Source organism: Anoplolepis gracilipes, chromosome 7, assembly GCF_047496725.1.
Source record: "Anoplolepis gracilipes chromosome 7, ASM4749672v1, whole genome shotgun sequence".
NCBI lineage: Eukaryota > Metazoa > Arthropoda > Insecta > Hymenoptera > Formicidae > Anoplolepis > Anoplolepis gracilipes.
Window position 1 is genome coordinate 13,180,220 of NC_132976.1, and position 27,773 is coordinate 13,207,992.

The 27,773-nt window shown below is 31.9% G+C and overlaps 3 protein-coding genes and 1 long non-coding RNA gene across 12 annotated transcripts; 3 read left to right on the forward strand and 1 right to left on the reverse strand.

Annotated features, from left to right (window-relative positions):
- Positions 1–802: 802 nt before the first annotated feature.
- Positions 803–1,650, forward strand: LOC140668013 (uncharacterized). The gene is given in 2 exon segments (XM_072896525.1): positions 803–1,141; positions 1,143–1,650. Coding segments are annotated over 2 exon segments (783 nt in total). The 5' UTR covers positions 803–866.
- A 4,444-nt stretch (positions 1,651–6,094) lies between these two features.
- Positions 6,095–7,824, reverse strand: LOC140667719 (uncharacterized). The gene is made up of 4 exons (XR_012047067.1): positions 7,361–7,824; positions 6,990–7,265; positions 6,774–6,860; positions 6,095–6,461 (listed from the first exon to the last, which is right to left on the reverse strand). It is a non-coding gene; the product is annotated as an uncharacterized lncRNA (long non-coding RNA).
- Positions 7,825–12,222: 4,398 nt separating this feature from the next.
- Pus10 (Pseudouridine synthase 10) lies at positions 12,223–15,185 on the forward strand. The gene is made up of 7 exons (XM_072895886.1): positions 12,223–12,521; positions 12,782–12,886; positions 12,958–13,265; positions 13,405–13,610; positions 13,764–13,889; positions 13,971–14,163; positions 14,628–15,185. The coding sequence occupies exons 1-7, from the start codon at positions 12,381–12,383 to the stop codon at positions 15,055–15,057; spliced, it is 1,509 nt and encodes a 502-aa protein (XP_072751987.1). The 5' UTR covers positions 12,223–12,380; the 3' UTR covers positions 15,058–15,185.
- Positions 15,186–18,457: 3,272 nt separating this feature from the next.
- LOC140667715 (uncharacterized) lies at positions 18,458–25,950 on the forward strand. 9 transcript variants are annotated; one of them, XR_012047061.1, is made up of 8 exons: positions 18,458–18,469; positions 20,751–21,012; positions 21,520–24,031; positions 24,111–24,449; positions 24,539–24,622; positions 24,848–25,059; positions 25,264–25,422; positions 25,567–25,950. XR_012047061.1 is itself a non-coding variant. In XM_072895883.1 (8 exons), exons 3-7 carry the CDS (start codon positions 23,821–23,823, stop codon positions 25,399–25,401), a joined length of 984 nt encoding a protein of 327 aa, XP_072751984.1. In that variant the 5' UTR covers positions 20,646–20,660; positions 20,751–21,012; positions 23,652–23,820; the 3' UTR covers positions 25,402–25,422; positions 25,567–25,937. The 9 variants fall into 9 exon arrangements, 3 of the variants coding, with proteins under 3 accessions (XP_072751984.1, XP_072751985.1, XP_072751986.1); XR_012047058.1 differs by lacking the exon at positions 18,458–18,469 and adding an exon at positions 18,517–20,660; XR_012047059.1 differs by lacking the exon at positions 18,458–18,469 and adding an exon at positions 18,517–20,581.
- The last annotated feature ends 1,823 nt before the right edge of the window (positions 25,951–27,773 follow it).

Genomic DNA, 27,773 nt, shown 5'->3' on the forward strand with positions numbered 1-27,773 from the left:
AGTTTAACACGCTCTATCTACCCACGAGAGTTGATCCGCCAATTCGGGGACACCCTGTATATATATATATATATATATATATACAGGGTGGACCATTTTAATCCATCCAATCGAATATCTCGAAAACCAAGCCCGAGAGAGAAAAATGTTTCAGACAAAAGTTGTATGGTTTCGGGCCATAAGATGGTACCATTGGTTTGACCTTGAAAAGTCATTTGAAGGTCACATGAAGGTCACCTCAATTTTTTTAAATGGCATCTATTTTTTATTACATATTCTTGTAGCTGACCTCGAGAGCTTTCCAAAACACTATAATCAAATGTTTCTTCATTGAGTACTTTTCGAGTTATAAAGCTCCAAAGTTGCAGTTTGAAAAAATTCAAAATATCTCGTAAAATATTCACTTTCCGATAGTCTTATCTTACATGATTCAACTAGTCAAGGCAAGATTTGAACTTGATCTAACCGGTCAAGGCAAGACCGGAACATGATCCAGCCAGTGAAGGCAAGATCTGAGCATGATGCAGCCAGTAAAGGTAAGATTCGAACATGCTCCATACCCTACACGCACACGCGCATGTACACACACTATACATGCTCTTACACACACCACACGAACACTCGACACACATACTTGTTCTCGGAGAATGTCAACTAAATTATCATGAAGCTTCGCGAGTTTACCGGAATCGTTACCCCGAAGAGGACAACATCCGAATCATACTACAATCCGGGACTTCGAACTAAGAGCTCGCAAAGGCCGTTTAGAACGTCAAAGAGCACATTATGAGTATGATGAAGATGATGTGCGTGTGCACGTTATCTTGGCATTCATTCATCTTAATTCTCATACAAGTAGTCGTATTATGGCTAGAGAAATTGGTATCTCGAGAACAACGATCTTAAGAATTTTGAAGAAAATGAAGTACCATCTTTACCATATCACGTTAACACAAGCTCTTACTCAAGCAGATATGCCGTTGCGTGTACAATTTTGTCAATGGGCACAACAGATGATCCGTGCTGATCCGAATTTCTTCTATTATGTTATGTTGTCTGATGAATCGACGTTCGAAAATAATGGTGAATTGAATAGACATAATTGCCATTATTGATCGGATGTTAACCCACATTGGCATAGAAGATAATCAACATTGCTGGAGTGTGAATGTTTGGTGTGGTATTATAAATGATTTCTTGATTGGTCCTTATTTCTTTGAAGGAAATGTTAATAGTGTAAATTTTTTGGAACTTCTCAGGGATCATTTACCACAATTGCTTGAAGACGTTGATTTTCATACACGCCAAAGAATGTGGATACAAATAGACGGGGCGCCACCTCATTATGCGGCAATAGTGAGAGCTTATCTAGATCGAGAATACAATGGCAGATGGATTGGGCGACGAGGGGCCATCGCATGGCCTCCACGATCACCTGATCTAACTTCATTTGATTTTTATTTATGGGGATATATTAAAAATGTGGTTTATGAGCATGCGCCTACAACTAAAAAAGATATAATAAAGAGAATAAGAGTAGCTTGCGCAAATATACCGCAAGCTGTCTTACTCAAAACGGTCAGGCACTTCGAAAATAAGTTGGAATTATGTATTCAAGCCAATGGAGATAATTTTGAACAGTTCCTTTGATAAAGATCTTACCTTGACTGGTTGGATCATACTCGGATCTTATCTTTACTGGTTGGATCATGTCTAGATCTTGCCTTGACTGGCTGGATCATACTCAGATCTTACCTTCACTGGCTACATCATGCCTAGATCTTACCTTTACTGGTTGGATCATGTCCAGATCTTGCCTTAACTAGTTGAATTATGTAAGATAAGACTATCGGAAAGTGAATATTTTACGAGATATTTTGAATTTTTTCAAACTGCAACTTTGGAGCTTTATAACTCGAAAAGTACTCAATGAAGAAACATTTGATTATAATGTTTTGGAAAGTTCTCGAGGTCAGCTACAAGAATATGTAATAAAAAATAGATGCCATTTAAAAAAATTGAGGTGACCTTCATGTGACCTTCAAATAATTCTTCAAGGTCAAACCAATGGTACCATCTTATGGCCCCCTCGAAACCAAACAACTTTTTTCTGAAACATTTTTCTCTCTCGGGCTTGGTTTTCGAGATATTTGACTGGATGGATTAAAATGCATGTATGTATGTATATATATACATACATACATACATATATACAGGGTGGAGCATTTTAATCCATCCAGTCGAATATCTTGAAAACCAAGCCCGGGAGAGAAAAATGTTATATATATATATATATATATATACACATACGGACAGAAGGTTGTTCTGGGACACCCTGTATATATATATATATATATATATATATATGTGTGTATATATATACATACAGGGTGTCCCAGAACAACCTTCCGTCCGTAAAATGACGTATTCCTGACACAATTTTAAGACAAGTTTTCCTTTACCAAAATTTGATTTGAAGCTTAGTTTTTGAGTTATAAGCAAAAATAGTTAGCAAATCACACGTCGAATACAGAAGACAGATAGGAACGGCGCGGCACACCGCGAGCGCGGGCGCAGCTGACCATTCAACGAGTGATTACCGCCGCATGAGTCGCTAACTATTTTATCTTATAGCATAAAATTATGCTTTAAATAAAATTTTGGTAAAGAAGAAAATGTCTTATAATTACGTCAGGAATAAGTGTTATTATAAAATTTTACATTGAAACTTCCACACAGTACTATCAGCCTTGGTAGTTTCTACGCTCTCAAGTTTTGTTATATTTTTTTATGGGGACGGGCTTCGGCCTGTCCCTCTATGCATTCCCATCTAAGCATATACTTTGCAATGCATATACGATTCCACATGGGTTTGCAACTTGCATAGTTATTAAAAAGGATTTATTTAAAATTTTGTGTAAGTTACTAAAACGCATGCGGGCGTGACCGCAGCGCACGTCCATGTCACTATACGTCGCCCGTCGTCATTTTACCGCACATGATTTTTTTCATTTTTCGGATAAACTATGGATGACCAAACGTTGTAAAGAATTTATTCGTGATGACCTAATGATTCTGCATTGAATAAGCTCTTATTTAACTCGATTGGACGAAAAATAAAAATATTCGGCTAACTTTAGTTCGAAATTTTAATTATTTAATTAAAAAAAAAAGATAAATGATCAAACGTTTTAATTGGATGACCAATTATGAATAAACGATGACCTAACGATTAGTTAATTTTAATTATAAAAAAATCAAAGTGGTTCGGCTAATTTTACAGAGCTCGTAAAACACTATCATCAGTGACGTCACGGTAGTATTGGTAGTGCTACTAGCTAACTCCCCGAACAGTGATAGCAATGGGTGCATCTAGTACAACAACCGCTCACTGAGCGCTTAGTGAGCGGCTATTCGTGAGCGCTCAATAAACGCTTTTCATGCACTGGATATATGCTCAGCGATAGTTAGGCTCACTGAAGAGGGGTTATGAAAAACTGAAAATATAAATATAAATAAATATAAATAAAATATAAATATGTAGTCATATAATAAATTTTTATGATAAAATATAACTAATTCTTTAAGATGCAACATTTATTTACTAGAATTGTTTTTCAAAAATATTAATTTTTTGTATATATTTACTTTTTATGTACAGGTTATAGAAATTTTAAGAGGTTAACACGCGTGTTTACGCGGGAGTACGTGGAAGTTGAACATTGATGAGCGGTAGTGAGCGACAAAAAAATTACGCTCTCAAATATGGCGACCGCTCATTGTGAGCGACAGAGAGAGCGCTTGCATACAGTATACAAATTTAGTGAGCATAGTTAGCAGCTATTTAGCGCTTACTGAGCGGTTGTTCTACTGGATGCACCCATTAAATAGCGCTAGGCAGTGTCTCTCCGAACACACCCTTTATATAAGCAAAATCTAGGGAGTTAGCAGTCTAGTATTATATAGAAGTCTGTGATCGTGATAATCTAATAATTAAGCACCAAACGTTTTAATTAAAGACTACCAATCACCACCAAACGATTTTCTATTATGTAAGACTAATTAGAACAAAATTGCTTAATAAATAATATATTAGTCCGGCTAATTTTACAGTCATCGTCGTCATTTTACCGCACATTTTTTTCATTTTTCGGATAAACTATGGACCACCAAACGCTGTAAAGAATTTATTCGTGACCACCTAACAAATCTGCATCAAATAAGCTCTTGTTTAACTCGATTGGACGAAAAAATAAAAATGTTCGGCTAACTTTATTTTGAAATTTTAATTATTTAATTAAAAAAAAAAACGATAAACGACAAAACGTTTTAATTGGACGACCAATCATCACCAAACGATTACTAAGCGATTAATTAATTTTAATTATAAAAAAATCGAAGTGGTTTGGCTAACTGTACGGAGGTGGAGGCAAGTCCTATGCTTGCCCGTAAGTGGATGCGATAGAGAAATAAAAAGAGAACGCTGCAAGTGGGCCCCTTGCTATCCTTCTCTAATCGCGCATGCGCGTTCGCTGATTGACTAGCACGTTAACCTCCAGAATAAAGCATAGAGATATTATATATAGAGTACGGGGGTGCTATGCTGGCCCGTGAGTGGATGCAATAGCGAAATAGGAGAACGCCTGCTATATGGGCCCCTGCTGTCCTTGTCTGTCGCGCATGTGCAAACTGATACAATAAACATAGAAAATAGAGGATGGGAGTCTATTGACCACGTCGCCAATTGGCCAGTTTAAAATGAGGCTCTCTGATTGGTTAATCGTTGCTGATGACCCTAGGCATCAGTCGATATAAGTGGCTGTGATCAATCGTGACGTGTCAAACGGGACGCTCCCGAAAATAGACATAGACAAGGACAGCAGGGGTCCATATAGCAGGCGTTCTCTTTCTATTTCGTTATTGCGTTCTCGGCTCCCTCCCGTACTCTATGGGTGCGTTCTATATGAACGCTCACGCGCTATAAGCGCTCACGCTTATAAGCGCTATTTTCAATCGTTCCGTTTGCTGCTTAAGCGCTTAAAATTGCAAACGGAAAGTTGTTCCTTTTGGGTGCATGAGCATCGTGAGCAAAATGGCGGAAAAACAGATTGTTCTTTTGTGTTCGCTAATTGTAATAATGTTCGAAATATTGTTTGATGACGATGGAGATTTTTTAAAACTTAATACAGAAGTAGAAAACTGCATGAGCATCGTGAGCAAAATGGCGGAAAAACAGATTGTTCTTTTGTGTTCGCTAATTGTAATAATGTTCGAAATATTGTTTGATGACGATGGAGATTTTTTAAAACTTAATACAGAAGTAGAAAACATTCTTTTAAGTCTTAATAAGTATTGCGAGAAAACTGCAATATTACGCCTAAAGAATTACGTAGAAAAGATTTTACCATCATATATCGATGTACAATTTAAATCACATTTCAGTTATTAATCATATATTAATCATATATTAATCACATTACAATTTAAATCCATTTTTCTATTCACCATGCGATACCACAGGTGTGTTCCATATGAACGCTCACGCGCTGTAAGCGTTCAGGCTTTTGCTGCCCCACCTCGATCAAATAAGCATTTGTAAGCACAAGTTATGACGTCACAGTGACGTCATTAATGCGTTTATAAGCGCTTATAACTCCAAATGGAATAGCGTAAGCAATGCTTATAAGCGCTTTAAGCGTGTAAGCGTCCAAAAGGAACGCACCCTGTATATAATATCTCTATGGAATAAAGCGATTAATAAATGAACATATCCTTTAAAAAATTATTAAAATTAAAAGTAGATTTTGCAATTACATCACAAAAAACGGCGAATTTTTATACTTACTAAAAACATAATAAAATGTAGAATATTACAATAAAAATTATATATTTAAGAATATAATATTATTCTTAGAATATAATAGAATTAAAAATTAAAAATATTATATTGTTCATAGTTAATTGTAAATAAAATAATAAAATTCTTTTTATAAGCTTTATTATTTAATTTAATATAAACATATATATAAAATTTTAAAAATATCTATATATATCCATATATCTATATTTACTTTTTATATGAGAAAAATCGAAAATTTTAAATAATTGTTAGTGCTGTATTATAATCTAATAATGTGTAAATATGTAACATGTGTTATATATCACATCTCAGATAACAAGATGAAGAAAAGATAATATATGTTATTTATTAAACATAAAAATTCTTTTATTTATTATTCAATTTTTCTATTAAAATATTCATGTTTTTAATTTTTATTTGTTTGCGTGAACTTTTATTATGAGCAGCTGCTGTTTTAGAAAGTGTGAAACTTCTGTATCGAAGAAAACGATGCCAAGCTTCGTTACAAACAAAATTCTCTTGAGAAATATATTCTGTTTTGCAATTATGTATAAATCTAATTTTTTTTATCTGCTTATTGTTATCTGTTGATGAATATTTCCTAAAATTTTAATTATATATGTAAGTATATACATTAAAAATAAAAATATTTAGCTTATTATATTATGTTATAATATTATGAGCCAATTTCACCAACGTCAATTAACTTTAATGTCGGATTAACTTTAATCTCAGATTAACTTATATATGCTCATCTCTTTCTCTTGAACTTATTTGAAAAAGATAAAGATATAGTTTAATCCGAGATTAAAGTTAATCAACGTTGGTAAAATCGGCCCTAATATATGTATTACAGTCAGATATGTACTAGTGCAATACAATTTTATAATTAATATAAATGATCAATTATTACCTTTTTTTACTAATGGAGTCATCATTTTGGAGATTGTTGCTGTCATTGAGATTGTGACAGTTTAATTCAGATTTGTTTCCAACATTCCTTAGATAAGATAGAATGATTAAAACTTTTTTCAAAAACAACTTCTGAGCATAGTTATGTATTACAGTAACTCATATATATACTAGTGCAATACAATTTTATAATTAATATAAATAATCAATTAATTACTTCTGTTTATTAATGGAGTCATCATTTTGGAGATTATTAATGTAATGTTCAAATTCTGCTTCGTTTTCAACATTCCATGATAGATAAAAGTGATTAAAATTTTATTTTTCAGGAACAGCTTCTGAGCGTAATCTTCTTTTACTTCTTATTGCATCTGAATATTGAAATAATTTAGAATTAAAGTGATCACTGCATATATATGCAGTTTTGAAATTCGTTGTAGATAAATTTAAAGCTTCCATCCATTTCTTTCTTAAGATTTCGTTCCTAGGAAACCTGCATTATAAAGAATTATTTTGAGTAGTAAACAGATATAAAATTTTGAGGTTAAAATGAATGAATATGTATGAAACACTTATATATTCACTTACATATGAAAACTACGACCCCCAAGTAGCACATGTTCGTTTAATAAACGTTTTATAACGTTTTCTAAACGTATCGTATTAGATACGTTTATAAAACGTTTATAAAACGAACAGTGCTACCTGGGACCAGATATAAGACTTGGTTTTTTTTTACAAATTATGCATTTTTTTGTCATCTTGAAAATAATTAAGTAATCTTTGGGCGTTTTCCAGCAAAGACACAGACGACACAGTGTAACACAGTGTCCATTAGTGTAAGTGAGACACAACGAATGTTCTCCCTCACACTAATAGATACTGTGTCGTCTGTGTCGCTTGCTGGAAAACGCCCTTTGTTATAAAAACGTCAATTTTCTTATTCTGCGAGAACTTAATTATGTCAGCACATGCGCGATTAGACAAGGATAGGAGGGGGCCCACCACAGACTTCTATACTATAACTAGACCGCTAACTTCCTTATATATCAGACCTAAAAAGTGACCCCGAAAAATTTGTACAACATTAGTAAGATAGAGAAAAGAAGGGGATAGATATATAATATGGCTACTATAGAAAACTCGTGTGTGAGTGACATTACTTTAAATTCAACCAATCAGCGTGACTGTCATCTTACTAATGATGACGCATGCGCATAAGTTTGTACATACTTTTCGGTATTATGTACTGCCGGAGTTAGCAGTCTAGTTGTATATAGAAGTCTGTGGGGCCCACTTGCAGCGTTCTCTTTCTATTTCTCTATCGCGCCATCGGCTGCCTTGCCTCCTCTATATATAAGGCCGGGTCTACAATAGCTGTAGTAAGCCTTAAGTCGTAAGAAATGAACCAGTCATATTTATTATTCTTCTCTATAGTCAATTGTAATTGGTTAATTTCTTACAGCTTAAGGCTTACTATATCTATTGTAGACCCGGCCTTATGGCTGCGTTTAGCAAAGAAAGTAAATCAGTGAGCGCTTAGTGATTCTTTATTGTGATTGGTTCTTGCATTTAGATCTTCGTTGGATCTAAGTGCAGAAACCAATCACAATAAAGAATCACTAAACGCTCACTGATTTGCTTTCTCTGCTGAACGCAGTCAATATCTCTATGGGCTGCCACTTCTGATTGGTCCGCCATTTTTCATCCGTTGCCATCAGGTTTTCAAACTTATCTAAATTTTGTATTGAGTAAATAAAGTATTTAAATTAAAAAATTAAAATAGGAAATAAATAGATATATATAAAAAATTATATATTGCATATTATTTATTGCACATTGTTAAACGTATGTTTATATTATATAAAAATAGATAACTAAACTCATTTGAAACAAAAAAAATAAATAAACTCGGTAAATATTTACATAAGGTCACCCCTTTCAGAAGTCAATGACCTTGACATATGTTGTCAAGGTCACTGTCCTGAGTAACTCTTAAAAGGTTTTAACCGTCGCTCGTTGTTTACTAAAAAGTTATAAAAATTTTTTTAAATTGACGTTTTTTGCAATTATTTTATCAAATACTGAAAATTTAAAAAAATATTTCAAATAAAAGTTGTAGGTTTCTTCAAAACACATTTTATATCCTATCCATTTTTATTATACGAGTGATAGTTTTCGAGAAAAACAACGATAAAGACTTTAAACCTTATACAATATTAATTATAACATAATATATAATATAGTCCCACTGCATTCGTGCATACACTTTCTACACGTATACTTTCCAACCCATACAACAAATGAATTGGGTTAGGTTATTTTTTTGGAAGTGGAGCCCCCCCCAGGGGAGCGGAACCCACTGTATCCACGCATACACTTTTCACGCATAGAAAGTCTATGCGCGGGCATAGTTGGTTCCGCCCCCTTGCGGGGGGCTACACTTCCAAAAAAAATAACCTAACCCAACCCATTTGTTGTGTGGGTAGAAAAGTGTATGCGCGGATACAGTGGGACTATATTATATATGATATTATAATTAATATTGTATGAGGTTTATAGTCTTTATCGTTGTTTTTTTCGAAAACTATCACTCGTATAATAAAAATGGATATGGTATAAAACGTGTATTTTGAAGAGACTTACAACTTTTATTTGAAACATTTTTTTAAATTTCCAGTATTTAATAAAATAATTGAAAAAAACGTCAATTTTTAACAATTTTTGTATGTAACTTTTTAGTAAACAACGAGCGACGGCTAAAACCTTTTAAGCGTTACTCAGGACAGTGACCTTGACAATATATGTCATTGATTTCTGAAAGAGGTGACCTTATGTAAATATTTACCCAAATAATTTTACCTCGCATAAACCTGAATTTTTAGCTGGTATCCAGTTTGCGTATTTATTATTTATATTATTAATCCATTGATTTCGGCGTTGTACATCTCTTGGTAATATTTTTATACTATATCCCTTGTCTGAGGAATTAGTACAAAAAGGAATTGTACAGCCAACCATTTTGTAATAATTTGGACAATAAATGTATAAGTATGATAGGAAATGCTGTCAATTTTCGCTTAACTTCAATGACATAGACACTGACAGACAGAGAGCGTTTTCCATCAAGCGACACAGACGACACAGTGTCCATTAGTGTGAGGGAGAACATTCGTTGTGTCTCACTTATACTAATGGACACTGTGTTACACTGTGTATTCTGTGTCTTTGCTGGAAACGCCCAGAGTTACAGACAAAGACGGCATATGTCTCTTTCTCCTTCGCACAATTTCGATGAAAAATGGTGGACCTGTTATGTCGCCACCACAGACATCTATATAATACTAGACCGTTAACTTTTATTCCCTAGACGGTTCGGTATATAATGTACAATTTGTATGTACGGGTACCGGCAGAAATGGTGTCCGTCGACAACTTCAGCGTTACACACATACAACAGAAATCATACGTATACATATGATTAACTTCATGTGTATGCGTGTGATCCTGAAGTTGCCGATGGACACCATTTCTGCCATTGCGTGTACATACATACATAATAACCGATTGGAATGCAACCTAACCCAATCTTAACTGATCGGTCTCTTGCAAAACTGATTATTAATATTTAATAATTCATGTTAAGAGCTAATAATAATTGCTAATTAATATTTTTATTAATTTATTTACATTAGTATGTGTCGTCGTTTATATGATCACTGGGTGCTTTCCATTTAGCGACACAAGTCGACACAAGCATCATTCTGTCTTTTTTTAACACCAGGAAACAATAAAGATAGACTCTGCGTTCGAATTTCACTGCCAGTACTAAAAATCTATAGTTTACGTTACATACACTATACATTTTTTAGTACTGGCAGTTACTGGCAGTGAAATTCGAACGCAGAGAGAATGATGTTTGTGTGGACTTGTGTCGCTAAATGGAAAGCACCCACTGTATACATAGTTACCCATAGGCGGAGGACATGAAATTTTACCAATCCAGCATTCCATTCGGTTATTATGTCCGCCGCCTATGTGTATAAAAGTACATAGGTTTCAGGTTCACAAAATCTAATAACTATATAAGGAGGTTAGCGGTCTAGTATTATATAGATGTCTGTGGTCGCCAATCTGATTATAGGCTCTCTAGGCCTTACGTATAACGTAGTTCATGCTATAGGTCGATGGTGTCGCCTGTGTCGCTTGCTGGAAAACTTCCTGTGATATCAACTCAAGGAATTAATATAATCCATACAGCACAAATCTTTCAGTTACACTGCAGCTATATTTCAGTAATATTACAATATTGCTGCAATATAGCTACAGTGTAACTGAAAGATTCGTGCTGTATGGGAATTGAAATTACAACAAGAAGTGGTAAAATAAAAGGAAAAAAAGTGTTTTGAAAATAAAATAATCCAAATTTGTTTACGTTTTTCGTCAGCAGGAAATCTAAAAAGACGAAATCCTTGTTCTGCACGATTGCAACAATTTTTCGCACAACAGCCTGGCATTATTACATATATTTTTTAATACTATCATCTATCATATATATCAATTTCACCTTTCACTTTTACTACTACTCACTCATTCTTCTCGTACAACACACACTCACACATACTTCGTAGCCCCAAAATGGCGCTCATGCGAAGACCTTCCTTCCCCTCCCGTCGTTCATCAACAGACCTTGATATCAACCCATAGAGCTTGTACCATAGAGATATTATATATAGAGTGGGGTTGTATACGGGAGGGGGCTGAGAACGCGATAGCGAAATAGAAAGAGAACGCCTGTTATATGGGCCTCTGCTATCCTTGTCTATGTCTATTGTCTATGTCTATTGTATCAGTTTGCGCATGCGCGACAGACAAGGACAGCAGGGGCCCATATAGCAGGCGTTCTCCTTCTATTTCGCTATCGCATCCACTCACGGGCTAGCATAGCATTCCCGTACTCTATATATAATATCTCTATGGCTTGTACCAAAGAGTAAAAAGGAACAGGAGGAAATGTATCGGTGGTGGGAGCTAGCCAAATCGCTGACGGAAGCCGCCATCTTGAGTGTCCACTTTTTGACGCTTATTAGCATCGTCTGCTGCTGTTGTTAGAGAGACACGCATGGCAAAATTATGGGATAACATTTCATCGGTTAATAATTGTTATCAATATAATAACAAGAATTTAATATTTTATTTAGATATACTATTTAAAGGACAGTAAACAATGTGTTAAAATTTCAATATTATTAATATATATTATTTTATTTGTTGCATATTGAAATTATATATTTCAATTTAATCGTATTGAGTTGATTTTATTAAAAATATTAAGTATATTCCATATTTATATTTAAAACTTTGTTCTTCCAGCATCTCCGAAAAGCCATTCAATTTTGGCGCCAATAAGCAGCCATTTTGAGTGTCCACTTTTATGCTGGTATATATAGACATTTCTGTCCGTTTAGCTCGAGCCATATGCTCCCTCCTGTTTCTTTTTACTCTTTGGCTTGTACACATAACCTTGTTCGAGTTCTAGTTTCTTGTATCATCGATACAAAGATTTAGAGAAAAAACAAAAGATTAAATATATATTTTGATTATTACAATGTTTACTATTTTGACGGAGGACGAGAAAAAGATTTTTCATTTTTTAAAATCACAAAGCTGCTGCTTAAGATGTTGTTTACGATATATTGGATGTCGTACATCAGAATATTATTGCAAGCCTTTTGAATTTGTGGCGCAAGTAAGTTTGTTTTTTTAATAAAGAAAGAAAAATAACATTTTTAGTAATACTAATCGGTATTATTTATAATCACAATAAAAATAGTTTAGTTAAATTTGTAACATCAATTTTATTATATGGAAATATCTATAAAAAATAATCTCATCTATAAAAAATAATTTAATTTAAATCATCTTTATCTATAAAAATAATTTTATTATATCCAGATTTGATTTGATAAAGAGATTTAAAAGATTTGATTTCATAATATGATGTTATAGATGGACAGTTTTGATACAAAAGATTATATTTCTTTGGAAGAAATACCTTGTGTTGTATGTTTAGGAATACTTCAAGATAAGACACTAGAAAAAGTAATTCTAAAGGTAAAATATAGCAATATATACATATTTCTATATACATTTAACTTAATATTTGATGCTTTTGAATTACACAGGTAATAGAGGAAGTAAAAAGAAAAGGTTATGATTGTACAACTTTTACTTGTGCATTGACTGTTCCCGTATCAGTGAAACTCAGAGAACATATATTGTTTGCTCATATGTCTAAAGAATTGGATATTAATAAATCTGTTGTAGATACTTTTAGAACAAGATTACAAAATATCAAAGATACCTGGAAATCATTTATGATTCCAAAACTTGAAGAAGCTATAAAAAAATGTATAGATCTGTTAACACCATCGCCTTTTCTCATTGAAATTTTCTTAACATATGCCAATGATGAGATGATATTTAAAGAATTGTGAGCATCTCTTTTAAAATTTTATGCAATCTAAATCAAGATGAGTATAATTATTAATGATAAAGAAGATAATTTAAATAAAAGAAAATTATGTTTGTAATAACAATATTTAAAGAAATTCTCATATTTGTACTTTTAGAATGAATAAATATAAAGAAGGTAATAAGAAACAAAAGAAAAGAAAATGGAATGATAATACATTTAGTAGGAAGAATATTGAAACTTTACTCATTAAAACAACAGATGAACAGCTTCTGCAACATTTTACAATTTCACAAATTGTATCAAAAATGTTTGTTTCTGTAGATAATATCTTGTGTTCTCATAGCAGTATTTTCATAGGAGGTATCAAAATAACTAAATATAATGAAAATGATACTTGAGTTATTTGAATATTTTTGAATGATTTTGATATTCAATTCATTTAGAATTAATTGTGATTAACAATCATTAAATGAATATTTATGGTATAGTATTAAATTTCTGACACAATTTTAGGATGTTACAACAAATTCTCAAGAAAACTCAGTCAGACTCCATGGTTCATAAATGGTGAGAAAAAAGTGGATACCTCAGTGCAAGACTTGCTGTGCAATCTTATTGCTGAAACTATGAAGGCAGAATGTACAATCTGATTGTATTTATATTATTATTGTATATGGTTCTACTTTCAACAAAGTTATAAAAATGTTTATATTTGCACAGCAATAAAATTTTTATCGTCAGGAAGAGAAGATGTTGATGTACGAAACATATATGGTGGTCGACCATTTGCAGTTGAGGTACTGAATCCTCGTATGACAAATATTACAAATGAACTTTTGAGACATTTAGCTGAAAATATCAACCAGTCAACTAAACAAGTCCAAATAACATCAGGTTTAAAAATTCTTTCAAGGTATGCTTTTTATTTAAAACAATTTGTTCAAACTGGTTTAATATAGTTTTAAAATAAAATAAAATAAATCGAATTGTTGAGAATATTGAGAAAAAAAAGAATATATATATATATATATATATATATATATATCTTTTTATATATATATATATATATATATATATATATATATATATACACAGGGTGATTCAAAACAACCTGATGTCCTTAAAATGACATGTTCTTGAGCGAATTCTAAGACGATTTTTACTTTTACAAAATTTTGTCTGAAGCTTAGTTTCTGAAAATAGCTATTTACGAGTCGGATACAACGGGCATACAGGGACGGCGTAACGCATTTTAAGGACATCAGGTTGTTTTAAATCACTATATATATATATATATATTTAGATTTAAATTAAAATAAATAAATTAATTAAACTATGTAATTAAATTATAGTGAATATATGTACGTTTTTTTTCAGGCTCGATTTAAAAAAACTTAAGGAAGGTGAGAATATTAAAACGAAATTTTATCGAGCGCTATGTATTTGTCGAAATGCAAACGGTGACAGTTTATCACAATTAAAAATTCTAAATGAATTGAAGAATATCAAAATCATTCAGAAAACACCAATAAGAGTGTTGCATAGACGGCCTTTAAGTCCACGAACACGCATTATTTACGAAATGCGCGTACGCTGGGCAAAGCCGCACGAACTGAAGAAATTGCAAGTTTCTGAGAGAACCGATAAATTTTTCATTCTCGATGTCAAAACACAAGCAGGTACATATGTGAAGGAATTCGTACATGGTGATTTTGGTAGAACTAAGCCGAGTCTATGCGATTTTCTTAATGCTGAAGTGGATATTGTAGCATTAGACGTTACAGGTATTAATTTGCAATGGCCATAACATTGAATTAAATAATTAATAATATATTATTGATAATATTAATTATTTTTCTTACATCTAATTAAAAAATTATCGAATGTAAACTGTGTATTATAAAAAATGAATAAATAATATGTGTACATATTATATGCGTGCATGAGATTGAGAGACCGAACGGATATTATGTATATTTGCGCGTGCGCACATATACATAATGAGTTTTAGCTCTATTATGATATTTTAATTGATTTTAAAACAAGCTAGATATTAAAACAAAAATTTTTTAAATTGTTTTTCTATTTTCTCGTAATAAAAATGAAAATCCATTTACTCACATGCAAAAATGTACATGATCCATCCATTTCATTTAGCCATTTATATTAAGATATATGCATACATCAAGTAATTTCATGCTTTTTTTTGTTTCGTTTAATATATTTTGGGGATGCTTGACCCATCTTTTTTATCGACGAAATGAATGAAAACTTTTCGTGTATAAATATTTTTTTTTGGCTACACAGATTGATAAATTCTTTTCCTCAATTGAAGTACTTACAAGAACGAAGAATGGGCGTTATAATTTAATGTGGAAAAGGGAAAAAATTATAAAATTACAGTTTTGTTACCTGTTTGTCAAGTCAACATTTGTTTGAAATAAAAACCAATGATTTTCGAAAATGCTTGACTGTCATTGGTCAATTTGCTTGCGATCTTACGTTCTACGGCCATTGTAGATGACCCATTTTGCGTTATGCAAGAGTGTGTGCATGACATAAACATTTTCAAAAATGCTTGACTATCATTGGTCAATTTGCTTGTGATCTTACGTTATACGACCATTGTAGATGACCCATTATGCGTTATGCAAGAGTGTGTGCATGGCATATAAGCATTTTCGAAAATGCTTGACTATCATTGGTCAATTTGCTTGCGATCTTACGTTATACGACCATTGTAGATGACCCATTATGCGTTATGCAAGAGTGTGTGCATGACATATAAGCCGTAGTCGAAAAATTGCTACAGATGCTTTAAAAAGTACTGAATTAACCAATCAGGTTAAAGAAATCTTTACTCAGTTTATTTTGATTGATCAATCAAATGTTTTGAAACATCAGACGTGTCTCTTGGATCGCAATCATATTATCATATAAAAACATTAGAAATTCTTTACTCAACAGCCAATTGCCAGCGCGAGTTTTGATTGGCTTTTGTTGTCTGCTTTCTGTTTTTCTGCCAAAGTGTGAATCAGCCTTAAAAGAATTTGGAATTTTACCGCACATGATTTTTTTCATTTTTCGGATAAACTATATGGACCTCCAAACGTCGTAAAGAATTTATTCGTGACCACCTAACGATTCTGCATCGAATAAACTCTTGTTTAACTCGATTGGACGAAAAATAAAAATGTTCGGCTTACTTTACATCAAAATTTTAATTATTTAATTAAAAAAAAAGATGAACCTCCAAACGTTTTAATTAGACTTCTGATCATCTCCACACGATTTCCAAACGATTAGTTAATTTTAATTATAAACAAATCAAAGTGATTCGGCTAACTTTACGGAGCTCTAACAGAGATCGAAAAGTTGTAGCCAACATTACGGTGCGGACGCTATTCGTCTCTCGCTCTAGAGCAGAATAACTGTGTGATATGCATGTATTGGAACCGAATGCGTCCAATAAGCCATGATTTACAAACGTGACGCATGCGTAGAACAGTTAAATCGTCTGCTATGTGTCTCTTTTTGGCACGTCTTTTGTCTCTTTTCCTCTTATGGATGTTAGCAATATAGTAGTATATATAGAAAGTACATATATGAAAAGAGTCCGAAGTCTCGCTCGCGAGAATTTTTTTATCTATTGTTTTTCATATCATATATCATCTTACCATAGAAAATAAAATTTTATTTCGCATTTTATTGGTTTGAAAATAATTTTAATAGATTAATGAGATTTTTATGATTAAAATGACATAAATCAGATGATTTTTAATTACAGCCATTGACAAAATTATTAGGTACCCTTAAAATTTCCGTATTTTTTATTCCGTATTTATGAAACTTGACTTAAATTTTTCGAGAGCAATCTTTTTACCGAGTTGCAGAGTGTCAAAAATAGAAACAAAACAATGTTCTTTTTTAAAGCACAGAACAAGAAAAATACAAAAATTTTTTTAATTACCGATAGCAACTTTAATGCGTTATCAGTACATTAAAAAATTTTTATATTTTCCTTGTTCTGTACTTTAAAAAAGAACATTGTTTTCTTAAAATTTTATTGTATTTTTGACACTCTGCACAACTCGGTAAAAAAATTTCTCTCGAAAAATTTAAGTCAAGTTTCATAAACTACAACATTTTGCCTACAAAATGCTTTTTTTAAACTTTCCTACAATTTTTTTTGGCTAAGATACATAATTTTAAAACTAAATCTGTATTTTTCAGACATGTTGTCGATATTGGGCGAAAAATTATCGCAAACGAAAAATGAAAAAAACCCCATACAGCACCGAAACTTCCAGTTACATTGCAGAAACGTTGCAACATTGCACATTTCAATATAATATTGCATGGATATTACAGAGATATATAATTGCAATATTTCATTGAAATGATCCAGCAATGTTGCAAAAACATTTTGCTTAAACCGCGGCGCTGCGTGCGCTAAATTTTATAATATGCGTTGTCTGTTCAGTGTTGAGTGTTCAGTGGCATAATATGTCAACGTGGTATAGCCCAGACAGCACATAATACTAAAAGATGACGAGAGGATGTCTTTTTAAGTCATCTTTCTGCCTACAAAAAAGTCATCTTTTGAAAGATGTCTAAAAGATGTCTTCTAAAAGTCATAATTAATTTTAGTCGATGAAAAGATGTTTTTTTGGTCATATTTCCTATACAGCACGGAAATGTTGCAGAAACATTGCATAGATATTACACTGAAACATTATAATATTGCATAGAAGTTGCGAAATATCACTGCAATGTTGTTGCAAGATTGCGGCAACATTGAAATGTCCACCCTGGGAGATATTACAATGAAACATTGCAGCAACATTGAAATATATGCTTTCAGAAACATTGCAATAAAATATTAAAGTAACATTGAAATGTGTGACTTCAAAAATATCCCAGACAGCACAAAGTCGATTAAAAGTATTATTAAAACTGGGTATATTTTTGTCAAAGACATCTTTTACTCAAAGCGTTTAGTCGACGGAAAGTTGACTTAAAGTCGTCTTATGACTCGAATTCAGTCACTTATAAGCCTCTCCATATGCTGACTAAAAGATGACTATTGTAGATATCTTTCAGTCGTCTTTATGGGGAGTATTCCGTTTGGACACAGAACGATTGGACACTGCACGGTTGGACACACACTTTACACGATTGGACACGCATTCTGCACGATTGGACATCTCGTTTCGCATGTACATTGCAAGACAAAGCAAAGTTCATATGGATTTCCACGCGAAGTGAGGTGGACGGGGTGGATGCGGGAGGTGGAGGGCCGGAGGTTCCCCCCTGCACCTCCGTGTGTGCGTGTGTGTGTGTGTGTTATAAAAATATTAAAAATATATATCAAGATAAAGTTTTCATGTCCAATCGTGCAAAGTGTGTGTCCAATCGAGTGAATATAATTTGTCCACGTTCAAAATGGCCACGGTTAAATTTGACCACGTTCGAAATGGCCACTTTCGAAACGACCACGTTCGGAATGGCCACACGTTCGTAATGGCCACGTTCGAAACGGCCACGTTCGTAATGGCCACGTTCGAAACGGCCACGTTCAGAATGGCCACATGTTCGTAATGGTCACGTTCGAAACGGCCACATTCGTAATGGCCACGTTCGAAACGGCCACGTTCGTAATAGCCACGTTCGGAATGGCCACGTTCGAAATGGCTACGTTTGTAATGGCCACGTTCGAAACGGCCACGTTCGTAATGGCCACGTTCGGAATGGCCACACGTGGCCGTTTCGAACGTGTGGCCATTACAAATGTGTGGCCATTCCGAACGTATTCGTTTCGAACGTGGCCGTTTCGAACGTAGTCAAATTTAACCGTGGCCATTTCGGACGCTCCCGTCCAATCGTGCGGTGTCCAATCGTTCCGTGTCCAAACGGGTGTCATCCGTCTTTATGGCTTCTTTTAGATATCTTTTTAGTCATTTCTAATGTTTTTTTTATGTCTTAATTATAGGTTATTCTTATAGGTTATATTTCACGTTTTGTATCTCTTATTGGGACTATATCAGAAATTAAATTGATAAAAAAAGATATACTTTATATTTCATTCAGAAGGTATAATGGTTAGGCGAACAACTGGCAGAATTAAGCTTATATTCATTTATTCGATGTTAAACAAATTTCTCATGACAACGACAACGTTTAGGCCTTTGGTTTAGATCCTTATCAAGTCTAAAATTTAAAAATTGAAAATTTGCGTAAGAATTTGACGTCATACAGTATTGTGAACTTAAATATTTATCGAGTTATTTGTTGTAATTAATTAAATCATAAAACGAAAGATCGTAACTGCCCATACCTTTTCGATGACGATGAGCAGTAATTATTACAAAATTGTCTATTACACATCACAAGCACACGACAAAAAGTAGACTGAAATCTCCTTCAAAAACAGTGACAACCAAACAAACAGAGATCGAATGTCGTTAAAAATATTTGAAAATATTGTTATAAATCGGGTTTAAATTTTCCGGTGATGGGATCACCATTGTCACCCATTGTAGCTGACTTAGTAATAGACGACTTAGAGTCACACTGCTTAAAATTATTAGATTTTGACATCCGAGTTTTTTATAGATATGTCGACGATATTTTTGCCATCTTCCCACGTAACAAAATCGATGATATATTATTAACGTTTAACAGCTACCATCGGCGCTGTCAGGATAAAGGGACCCCGTCATTCTCGTTCCCGAGCCGGCGCGTCCTCCCATCTTTCCGTTTTCTTTTTTTTGACGGCGATTGCCTGCGAAAATCACTCTCCCGTTCGCCTTCCCTTTCGATCCCCCGGGGAAAATCGTCGCAATATATATATATATATATATATATATATATACCCATACAGCACAAAAAGTTGCAGCGACATTGCAGCAACGTTGCAATATTACACGTTGCAGTGCAATATTGCAGCAACATTGCAGCAACGGTACAATATTGTACGTTGCAGTGCACTATTGCAGAAACATTGTATAGGCATGATTTGCAATATAGTTCGAACAATGTTATAGCAACATTTCAACAATATTGTAAAAATAATGTATTTTATGCTTTTTATTATATATGTGCGTATATTGCTTAAAGTAAAAGAGTATACAAGAAGTTATAAATGCCTGTCATTATAAACAAAAATATTTTTAAAATTTTCAATCTTATACGATATTGTACGGTCTTTATGAATGCAGCGAGGTTGTGTTGTATCACATGCAGAAGTGTCTTATGGGTGAACTTTTCGAGGTTATAGTTACCCACGTGCCACGTGGCTAGCAGTGCCTGCATAATTCATATAAAGAAAAGTAACTTATTTAATGCAAATAAATATTAAAATAAGTGCGAGAAAAACAATATATATATATATAGAGAAGATATGTAAATGTATAATTATTTTTTTAACAATATTCAATTTTATAGTGATGATTATATAAATCCACTTAACCTAATTTTTGACTAATATCTTTCATGCAGATATTTTGTAATTTCTTATAAAGTATATTGATCGCAAAAGTCTATTGAATAATATAATGCATCTGACTCCAGCTGTGAGAATAATTATAGAGAATTTCAACAATTATATAGAAGAATCTTCTCGGAAGAAATTCATCCCGATTGCGACATTTGCTTTCATCGATATTTTTTGAAGAAATAAAGAAAAATAAAATGATATATAGGAGATAAAAGAGTGTCAGTGACAGCGGTATACTATAATCGCATATACATATAATTACTGGTATGTAAAACATCATATAAATACATTTGAAAAACTATAAGGGCTTTATAGCAGAATAACTGATTCATAATTTTAAAACAATGTTTTATGGTTTAAGTCTGTGTCTTTAATAAAGTAATGCACAATAACTATCTTATGTATTAATGTTTTAAATGTATACATATACAAAGACGTTTTTGTAAGACTTAACGTACAAGACAGATTATTGCAATGTGCATTACTTAAAGACACAGACTTAAATATATAAGTCATTTATTTTATTCAATGCATTTTAAAACATTATTTAATTCCAGTAGTTTATCGATAAAAGATAAATGCTCCTATTATACTGTAAATGACACTTTGAAATATATGAAAAGAAAATTCTATATAACTTATAAAGTTAAAGCTACATATATATATATATATATATTGAAATAAGTGATTAATTTGCACAAATGTATATTTATTAAATTTGTTAGGCTTCTTATTATATTACCTGCTTAACAATAATACATTTTTTTGCAGTATGATATTGTATTTATGCAATTATTGTTATTGGGAAATATGAATAACGCACAAAAAAAACTTATTTCTAAACGTCATGCTAGGCGAATTATTTCAAATAATACTAATGTAGATATTGCAGGGTGTTCTGAATATGTTTCAAATTATGATTCTACAAATATTTTTTCTAAAGATTGTTCTAATTTAGATTTAAATGATGATAATATTGATATTTCTAATTCGCATGATACTAATGATAAGAAAGTATTTATTGAATGTACACTCTCAGAGGATCACAATAATTTTCAATATAGTAATAATAATATAGCAAACAGCTCTAACTATCAAAACTGCATTATCAATGATATAAACAATATTGATGATAATAATGATGAAAACGAATTAAGAAATGCTATAGCTACATGGGCAGTATCCCATAATATTACTCAAAACGCATGTAATGATTTATTACATATTTTTCGGCGATATACATCGTATAATATACTTGCAGATATACGGACACTATTACAAACTCCAAGAGCAACTAATGCTTTTAAAATGTGTGAAGGAGAATATTTTCATTTAGGTTTCAAAGATATTATTAAAAAAATGCTCTCAAAAAATTATAGTACTTCTATTAATTTAATTATAAATATTGATGGGCTTTCATTAGCAAAATCATCGCAAGTATCTTTATGGACAATTTTATGTTCTAATACGATCAATATGGCAGTGTATCTTGTTGGTACTTATTTCGGTTTCCAAAAACCTACTGATCCTAATGTTTTTTTGCAACCTCTTGTCGACGACTTAATTAATTTAATTAATAATGGTTATAATCATGCTGGAAATATAATCGCAATTAGATTATTTGCTTTAATATGTGATGCACCTGCAAAATCTTTTGTTTTATGTATAAAAGGACACACTGGTTTTTATAGTTGCACTAAATGTTTAATTAAAGGAAAATATGTAAAGAATAGAATTTGTTTTCCAAATGATAAAACTTATCCTTTAAGAAAAGACGAATTATTTGGCATTAATGCATATAAAAATTTTCAGATTAGTCATTCTATTTTAAATAATGTTCCAGAATTTTTACCTTTAACTAATACACCATTAGACTATATGCACCTTATATGTTTAGGAGTTGTAAAAAAAATGATAATTCTATGGATGAAAGGCCCATATTCTGTCCGTTTAAATACAAGATCTATTAACAAAATATCACATTTGTTGATGTTATTTAGAAATACTATGCCAAATGATTTTGTTAGAAAACCCAGATCACTAAAAGAAGTTAAACACTGGAAAGCTGAGTTTAGAAATTTTTTATTATATACGGGTCCTATTGTATTAAAATACGTAATAAAACGAGAGATATATATTCACTTTTTGACACTACATGTAGCTATAACAATTCTAATACGTCAACATTTATGTCAAAATAAAGAATTAATAAATTTTGCGGAAGCTTTATTGGATCATTTTGTTAAATCGTTTGAAATACTATACGGCAAACAATATGTTTCGCATAACGTACATAATCTTCTACATATATGTAATGATGTAAGATTATTTGGTTCTTTGGACAACTTCAGCGCTTTTCGCTTTGAAAACTATATGTCATTTATTAAAAGACGATTACGAAAAAATGAGAAACCATTACAACAATTATTTAAAAGATATCATGAAATTGATAACTGTAATATTTTACGTTCAGAACACAATAGCAATAATGAGGCATATTCATGTAAATTTTTACATAACAATGGTCCGATACCTGATATTTTTGACGTCCAGTTTCAATATCAAATGATATCAAATGAAAAATTTAATATAAATTGCAAAAGTTGCAATAATTTATTAAGAAATGATACATGTATTTTGGTTCTGAACATAGTGCAAAAAAAGAATAAGGACATTTTTCTTATTGGAAAGAAACTTAAGTATGTAAAAGAAGTCTATACATTACCATGTTCATCCAATGATTTTAATATTAAAGTAGTAAAACTAGATCATGATAAAATTATCTTTTGTCCAATTACTGATTTATTGTGCAAAACATGGAAAATTCCTTATGGGAATGATCGAAATACGTTTGCAATATTTCCTCTGAATCATCAAATATAATTTCGTGCGTTATCTAATAGCGTTTTCGAGTGGTAGAATCATTTTCCAGAAGAATGGAATGACTGATGTGATTAGAAAACCCGGAACCCGGATTGGATTAATCCGTACCACTAACGCTATAATAGATTTTTCTTAAAACAATAGAAGGCATATTTACAATTGCGTACATGGAATACCCATAAATAAAAAATGAGTACCGCCAGATTTGTAATCGTGGAATTTCAAGATAGGCTGCAAGTTATACCTTCAATATGGTATAATGCAGCTACTTTGTCAACCATTTGGCCTAGTCATTTTAAAACTAAATTACGTATTAATAAGGCTATTATAAAAAAAGAGATGCCAAAAGAAAAATCTGATTGGGATGAGTTACCAATTAAAAAAGTTATTGGCTTTACAGGTAAATGAATAATGCAATACATAAATTTTTTTATTATATGTAACTTTTATATCATTTTATTTTATTATTAATAATTTAGATACGTATGAAGAAGGCTTAAAGAAATTAAAGCTAGCAGAGGATACATCCAATGTAGATACTCTTGTATCATCAAGTGAATTACAAAAACGAGAACAAGAAAGTAAAAACAGAAGACGTCAAAAAGCAGCAAGAAAACATGTATCTAGTTCTGAAGATTCAGATTTATCTTCTGTTAAAGAGAAAGAAAATAATGTCCCACAAAATAAAATCCTGCCTGTTCTTCCGCAAAAACGTCAGTTTGTTTCAATCGAAAATTATCAGTTACCAAGCACATCTAAACAAAATACGAAAAATGTATTATGCGATAACACTTCCTTTAATACAGTAAACAGTAATGGTAAGTATACATATATAATTTATTAAATATGATGTATATTTGCACAATATATGATATTTGTTAAATAATATTTATACTTTAATTTTTAGACTCATATAATAACATTACAATAAGTAATGTAACACGTTATACACAAAATCCTACTAATAATGAACATCTTGATGATACTTATGGTAAGTTTTGAAAATAATTATTTTTTTATATGTTATATACATACTAAGAAATATGCAGGGTGTTCCGCGTTTAAATCGACAAACTTGTATATATATTTAGATGTAGAATATGTTTAGAGGTCATTCAACAAGAAAATTCAGATACACTGTAGATCAATTCAGTTCAGTTATCGAGATGCAAATATACAATAATTTTATTAACTAAATAATGTGTATTTATTTTAGATTCAGATTTTAAGAAAAATATCCTTTGGAAATTAAACAAAATATTATATCAATTGAATAATATTGAAAACAGAGTTATGGGTATATCACAGGAGAAATCTTATGAATTTTGCAATAACCCAGAAATCGATAATCTATTTCCGATATGTACAATGTTTGATTTAATATCCTTCGAAGAAAAACTGGAAGAAAGAAAATTTCAGGACAATGTGGTACGTATATACAAAGTTTTCTTAAATTAGTATTTACTATTTATAATACTATATGTGCATTATAAAGTTGAATTAAAAAAATTAAAGTGAAGGGGAAATTATAATATTATGTTGTTAATAGTATGTTTTAGTATTATTTGGTAATATGGTATTATTTGATAACAATTGTATGATATTATTTGAAAACTTGACTATTTCTTTCAGCTACATTTTTTAAAACTCGTTGGTGGAAATACGGCAAATATTATAATACGAAATATATTTAAAAAAGTATTAACCGATAATGTAGCCAAACATTTTAGTTGGGCTGGGAAAAAAATAAACGAAGCTTTAAAGATTTAAAACTTTCAAAAGTTGTCATCCGTAAGTGTCATTTTTATATATCATTTAACATTAATTTTATTTAATTTAAAAAAATCTGACAAATTTTAGATTTACATTAATATAAAATTAATTTAAAATATATATATATATATATATTAAATAATATACCTCTATGTATTTCAGAAGCTGTCCATATGTCGCATAAAGATATTACAGATAACGACATTGCAGAGTATGCATCAAAGTGGCTTGCCCAAGCAACTGTAAGAATTGCAAGAGAAAAAGTTGAAGAAACAGAAAAATAAGAATATATATCCATTATATACATAATTAATATACACTATACGTAAAGTTGCATTTTATTATGTATTTTATATATTTTAGTATGCATCATATTATTATTTTCATGATGTTTATTTGTAATTCTTTAGTCTGTGATTTATTATGACACATGCATAGTATATTCGTTTTTTATATTTTATTTTTTGTTTTAAAAGACAGATGTCCACAATATAATTTTTGTAAAAATTAATATATCTGTCTTGGATACCAAAGACATAATTGTTTTATGTGTATAGTATATATAACGTTAATAACTATGTATTTTTGTAAAATTAATAATATAATCTTATAAAGGAATAAGAAATAAAAAACATTTATTTATATAATAATATTATTATATATACACGTATAATATATTTATAACACACGCACGCACACGCACGCACGCACGCACGCACGCACGCACGCACGCACGCACGCACGCACGCACGCACGCACGCACGCACGCACGCACGCACGCACGCACGCACGCACGCACGCACGCACGCACGCACGCACGCACGCACGCACGCACGCACGCACGCACGCACGCACGCACGCACGCACGCACGCACGCACGCACGCACGCACGCACGCACGCACGCACGCACGCACGCACGCACGCACGCACGCACGCACGCACGCACGCACGCACGCACGCACGCACGCACGCACGCACGCACGCACGCACGCACGCACGCACGCACGCACGCACGCACGCACGCACGCACGCACGCACGCACGCACACACACACACACAAATTCAAAATAATTCATTCAATTTCAAATGACTGATGTATTATTTTGTAATTTAACGAATGCAAATTAATTATTAAGTCATATATATATATATATATATATATATATGTGTATATATGTATATATATATATAAAAGTTACTCATTTGTGAGGTACCTCTAATGGTTCAACATCACATACCTCAGAAAATACAGGGTGTTAGAAAAGTCTGGAAACGGTCAAATATCTCGAAAACAGAACGTTTCTGAGAAAAATGTTTTCAACCAAAGTTGTAGGGTTTTGAGGAGGCCATAAGATAGTACCATTGGTTTGACCTTGAATTTTTATTTGGAGGTCATGTAAAGGTCACATTGATTTTTTTAAATAGAACATCCTATTTTTTATTGCATATTCTTGTAGCTTACCTCGAGAGCTTTCCGAAACACTTATGATAAAGTATTTTTCATTAAGTATTTTTTGAGTTATGAGATTTGAAAGTTGCAATATTTTGACATAAAATACAAGATATCTCGTAAAATATTAATTTCTCAATTATCTTACTCTAATACTTTTATGCATAGAATAATGAGACATATTAATTGGCGTAATTAAAACACATAATTATGTTAAAGTAAAAATGTGTAACTGCTAGTTGCAAATTCAGATTTTTTCTTAAAGATAACTATGTGTTTTCTTTACAGCAATTGATTCGTCTCATTATTCTTTTCATAAAAGTATTAAGATAAGATAATCAAAAAATGAATATTTTACGAGATATCTTGTATTTTATGTCAAAATATTGCAACTTTCAAGTCTCATAACTCAAAAAATACTTAATGAAAAATACTTTATCATAAGTATTTTGGAAAGCTCTCGAGGTAAGCTACAAGAATATGCAATAAAAAATAGGGTGTTCTATTAAAAAAAATTAATGTGACCTTTACATGACCTCCAAATAAAAATTCAAGGTCAAACCAATGATACTATCTTATGGCCTCCTCAAAACCGTACAACTTTGGTTGAAAACATTTTTCTCAAAAACGTTTCGTTTTCAAGATTTGACCGTTTCTAGACTTTTCTAACACCCTGTATTTTATTATCTAAGGCCAAATTCTGCTTAACAGTGTTTAATATTTTTATATATAAATTTTTTATTGTTAATTTTGTCAATCCAAATGTTTCAATTTGTATTTGTTTCTCTGTCGCCGTCAATATTTTGTGTACACTATCCGATGCAAAGATTAATCCACCGTTCGTACTAAAGCAAATAAATTCAGAAAAAACCTACAACGAGTATAATTGTGTTCTTGTGTGGGTATTAAATTTTTATA

Coding starts and splice junctions, on each gene's coding strand:
- Pus10 (XM_072895886.1), top strand. CDS start 12,381: ATGTTTACTATTTTGACGGAGGACGAGAAAAAGATTTTTCATTTTTTA. Junction 13,611..13,763: donor TAGCAGTATTTTCATAGGAG/GTATCAAAATAA, acceptor ACACAATTTTAG/GATGTTACAACAAATTCTCA. Junction 14,164..14,627: donor GGTTTAAAAATTCTTTCAAG/GTATGCTTTTTA, acceptor GTTTTTTTTCAG/GCTCGATTTAAAAAAACTTA.
- LOC140667715 (XM_072895883.1), top strand. CDS start 23,821: ATGAGTACCGCCAGATTTGTAATCGTGGAATTTCAAGATAGGCTGCAA. Junction 24,032..24,110: donor AAAAGTTATTGGCTTTACAG/GTAAATGAATAA, acceptor TTAATAATTTAG/ATACGTATGAAGAAGGCTTA. Junction 25,060..25,263: donor GAAAATTTCAGGACAATGTG/GTACGTATATAC, acceptor TATTTCTTTCAG/CTACATTTTTTAAAACTCGT.